The sequence below is a fragment of the Octopus bimaculoides genome, chromosome 27 (assembly GCF_001194135.2).
Source record: "Octopus bimaculoides isolate UCB-OBI-ISO-001 chromosome 27, ASM119413v2, whole genome shotgun sequence".
Taxonomy (NCBI): Eukaryota; Metazoa; Mollusca; class Cephalopoda; order Octopoda; family Octopodidae; genus Octopus; species Octopus bimaculoides.
The window spans coordinates 8,897,818-8,902,489 of record NC_069007.1 but is presented as its reverse complement, the minus strand read 5'-3'; the positions used below and the strand labels follow the sequence as shown (position 1 = coordinate 8,902,489).

At 33.1% G+C, this 4,672-nt stretch overlaps 1 protein-coding gene across 1 annotated transcript in view; it reads left to right on the top strand.

Moving 5' to 3' along the window:
- LOC106881592 (uncharacterized) overlaps nt 1-4,672 on the top strand; it is a 158,543-nt gene that overhangs the window by 66,463 nt on the left and 87,408 nt on the right. Inside the window, exons 37-40 of the mRNA XM_052977128.1 lie at nt 2,337-2,366; nt 2,611-2,640; nt 2,885-2,914; nt 3,158-3,187. Of these exons, the coding sequence (XP_052833088.1) occupies nt 2,337-2,366; nt 2,611-2,640; nt 2,885-2,914; nt 3,158-3,187 (120 nt within the window). The remainder of the gene's footprint in view (nt 1-2,336; nt 2,367-2,610; nt 2,641-2,884; nt 2,915-3,157; nt 3,188-4,672) is intronic.

Genomic DNA, 4,672 nt, shown 5'->3' with positions numbered 1-4,672 from the left:
TTTTTCATACATGATCAGCTATACCCGATTTATCGATATCTCCTCGTGTCACAGCTTTGCGATGTTCGATTCACGGCAGCGACCTGATTAATAATAATAATAATAATAATATAATAATAATAATAGTAACATCGATAGGAATGAGAACCCAGGTTCGAAATTTCCCCAAGACACCTGATGAAGGCTGGAGGATATATCAGCCGAAACGTTGTGTTAACAACAAACAAGATGAGGACGAATATCCGTCAAATGTAGATAATGTAAATAATGTATATATGTAGATAATTAGCAATAAAGCAATAATTATTGTTTAGTTTGTCTTTACAATACACAATCCTAATGTTTTGCTTAAAAATCTGGAAAAAACCTCTCAATATATATAAATTCTTTTTTAAACCTATATTATTCACTTAATCATATCTTCTCCAAGATTAAGTTATACATATGATACATTGAAGAATCATATTAGGTATTAACGATGTGAAACAATATGCAATGCAAATAAATTGCCATTTTGTTGCAGGACCAAGTGTATCTGGCATATCTCTCACTCCATCAGATAAGTACAGTTCTACTGTCTGTTTAGTCTTCATTGTGAAAATATTACTGAATATAATTTGTCATTCTACGATAGAATTCTAGCTTATCCACAAGTGGTTTGAGATAATTATTAATAACATATAAAACTATTTCTCATCAAAAACATTTAGTCCTGCTGGGTCCGTTTGCCCTATTATGCTTATATGTTGTTGGCACTCTGTCGCTTACGACGTCGAGGGTTCCAGTTGATCCGATCAACGGAACAGCCTGCTCGTGAAATTAACATGCAAGTGGCTGAGCACTCCACAGACACGTGTACCCTTAACGTAGTTCTCGGGGATATTCAGCGTGACACAGTGTGACAAGGCTGACCCTTCGAATCACAGGCACAACAGAAACAGGAAGTATGAGTGAGAGAAAGTTGTGGTGGAAGAGTACAGCAGGGTTCGCCATCATCCCCTGCCGGAGGCTCGTGGAGCTTTTAGGTGTTTTCGCTCAATAAACACTCACAACGCCCGGTCTGGGAATCGAAACCACGATCCTATGACCGCGAGTCCGCTGCCCTGACTACTGAACCATTGCGCCTCCACTGCTTATATATGGAGTTGAAACTATACTAAGTAACTGATTTATTTTGTAGAAAATATAAAAGTTCAGTAAACATGAGAGTACAATATACTTAGTACTCATAGAACTCAGGTTTGCTGATGTAGACGAGTCTTCTTGAGAACATCATACTGTCACATATTCCCCTCTTTTGTCATCTCTTCTGTGAGGTTCAGTAACTTGGCATCAGCCCTTATCTTATCCCACACTTCACTGGGTCTCCTTGTAAGTTCCATCAATTTTGATGATCGAAACTTCTATACTTTCAGAACATCCATCTGCACTGCTAACTTGGTCATCTAGGTAACAGAAACTATCAACAATCTCTAGGGAGCCTCTTGGGTATTTAAGAAAATCTAATGCATGTCTGTGTTTAATGTTTATTTTATTTGTGTATCTGCCACATACAAACACTATTTTCTCTCTTAACCTTCCTGTGATTCAAACATATCCCTCATATGTCAACAAATCATGATATTTTTACCTTAAACATGCAATATTATTTTCCACATGTGCTCAAATATTTACACAATAGAGTAATTTGTTATTGTAATACCTATCAGCTAAAGTGATGTATAATAGAAAGCAAATAGATGTTTATTCTTTGATTACTGGGGTAACTGGTTCAACAGGCCCTAAAACTGGTATGGAAATTTTAATATTAACAAACAAAATGTCTTAATATTCTAACTATATGTATTAATTTTAAATATAATTTGAGTTCTCCTCTGTTTTGATAAGTTTTGTATAGAAGATGTATATTTGATGACTGAATAAAAATTGTAGATTAAAATGGAAGAATCACAACGTTTGTATGAAATATATAGAATAATACATTCCTAAAATACTGAATAAATGTGTGGTGGACGATAGTAGTATTTTTGAAGACATGATACATGCATTGCTATTTCAATAAAGTGGGAGTTCTTATAACTACAGCAGAAAAGTCAGTGTGACAATGAGAATTTTAATCAAAGATATACACTGATCGATTCTTGTAGATGTGTTCTAGAGACAAGTATTTAATGAAAGAACTTGAAATAAACATAGATTCTATGTAATATATGAACTAAGTTTACCATTTATATTTTATTTAATTATCTCTTCCGTAGTATATAAATGTACATTTGAGATATTAAAGTTTTGTGGAAACCAGTTTATAATACAAATATAATGCTACTCTTTTACAGGTGCAAGTGGTTTCCCTATTTCATCTACAGGTATATATATTTCACACTAAATAATTCTTCCACATGTTAAATGATCGATTCTTGTAGATTTGTTCTGGAGACAAGTATTTAATGAAAGAACTTGAAATAAACAGATTCTATGTAATATATGAACTAAGTTTACCATTTATATTTTATTTAATTATCTCTTCCGTAGTATATAAATGTACATTTGAGATATTAAAGTTTTGTGGAAACCAGTTTATAATACAAATATAATGCTACTCTTTTACAGGTGCAAGTGGTTTCCCTATTTCATCTACAGGTATATATATTTCACACTAAATAATTCTTCCATTTGTTAAATGATCGATTCTTGTAGATGTGTTCTAGAGAGACGTAGTTAATGAAAGAATTTGAAATAAACAGATTCTATGTAATATATGAACTAAGTTTGCCATTTATATTTTATTTAATGATCTCTTCTGTAGTATATAAATGTACATTTGAGGTATTAAAGTTTTGTGGAAACCAGTTTATAATACAAATATAATGCTACTCTTTTACAGGTGCAAGTGGTTTCCCTATTTCATCTACAGGTATATATATTTCACACTAATAATTCTTCCACATGTTAAATGATCAATTCTTGTAGATGTGTTCTGGAGACAAGTATTTAATGAAAGAACTTGAAATAAACAGATTCCATGTAATATATGAACTAAGTTTACCATTTATATTTTATTTAATGATCTCTTCTGTAGTATATAAATGTACATTGGAGATATTAAAATTTTGTGGAAACCAGTTTATAATACAAATATAATGTTACTCTTTTACAGGTGCAAGTGGTTCCGCTATTTCATTCACAGGTATATATATTTCATACTAAATAATTCTTCCATATGTTAAATGTTAATAATGGAAGTACTAACTATCTCTCATTAGATTTTTTGGTAATGGTTTCACATCCTAAACACTTCACTGAGCTAAGTTGCCCTTTAATGATGATATTTCATGTATACTTAATTTCATGTTAACATACATACATACATACATACATACATACAATAATTCTTTTTTGGAGACATAAGGATGGTTTCCTGGGGTTTCTGGTGCATATATAACTCTCAGGACAGGACATCAGTCCTTCACAGGAATACACACTTTTAATGGCTAAGAAGACTGGAGCAACATGAAATGAAGTGTTTTGCTCAAGAGCACAATGCATTGCCTGGTCCAGGAATTGAAACAACATCGTTACGATCTTGAATCCCAAACCCAATCCATTAAGCCATGTGCCTGAACTATATATACAGTGTGCGACGAATAAACTGTCATCTAAATTATCCCAAAATGAAAATAACACTGACGTCCCATTTTAACAGATATATTTACCAAAATTACATAAAAATATCTTGAAATTCTAAAGAGTAAATTTATTTAATAAAATCACAACTGGCTTCGATCACGGCCTCCAGACGACTTCGGAATCTCCTGCAACTCTTCTGGACTGTCTCCTTGTTTAGGTTGGTGAACGCTGCCATAATCCTTGTCTTCAGTTCACCTTTGGTGTTAAAATGAGTTTTGTTGGTCTCTCATTCAAATGTGCCCCACACAATAATCTAGGGGGCTGCAGTCTGGGGAGTTAGGTGGCCAGATACTAGGGGTGATGTGGTTGCACAAATTGTCTGACAGTCATGACTGGGTTCTCCTGTTTGTGTGACATTGTGCAGAGCCCTATTGCCAGACATAGGGTCTTCCAGCAGCCACCCTTTTGACCCAGGACAGCACTACCTCTTCCTAATAGACTGAAAACTATATTCTCCAAAAACCAATTCCGATGAATAACTGACACTACTTTAGTCATTTTCATTCTATAGAACACGTAACAAAAGGTGAAACACTGAAATATCACCTACTGAACAAAAGAGTAATAGCTATATAAATACTAGCAGAGATACCCAGCATTGCTCGGGATAAAAATGATATAGTTTGTATATATATATATATATATATATATATATTACAGTTATGTTGAAACAGGTGATACAGGAAAGTGCAGCATTGACGTCAAAACATTTGTGGAGTAAATGCGTGGGACAAATTACCAAGTTTTAGTAAAATATTGGTCATGAAGATGTTTCTGCCACAAGCCATAGAAAACTAATTTCCAGGTGGCAATGTTTGAGACTCCTGTTAGAAAATAAAGAAAAAAACCCTTTATTAAGTAAACGTAGGAAGATTTTTGATTAATTATTGGAAGTAGATTTAAGCAATATCTGAGCTTTTTTCAAACCTTATATTAATAAATGTTATTACTTCCAAAGTTATTGAACAATATGTTATTACATAAT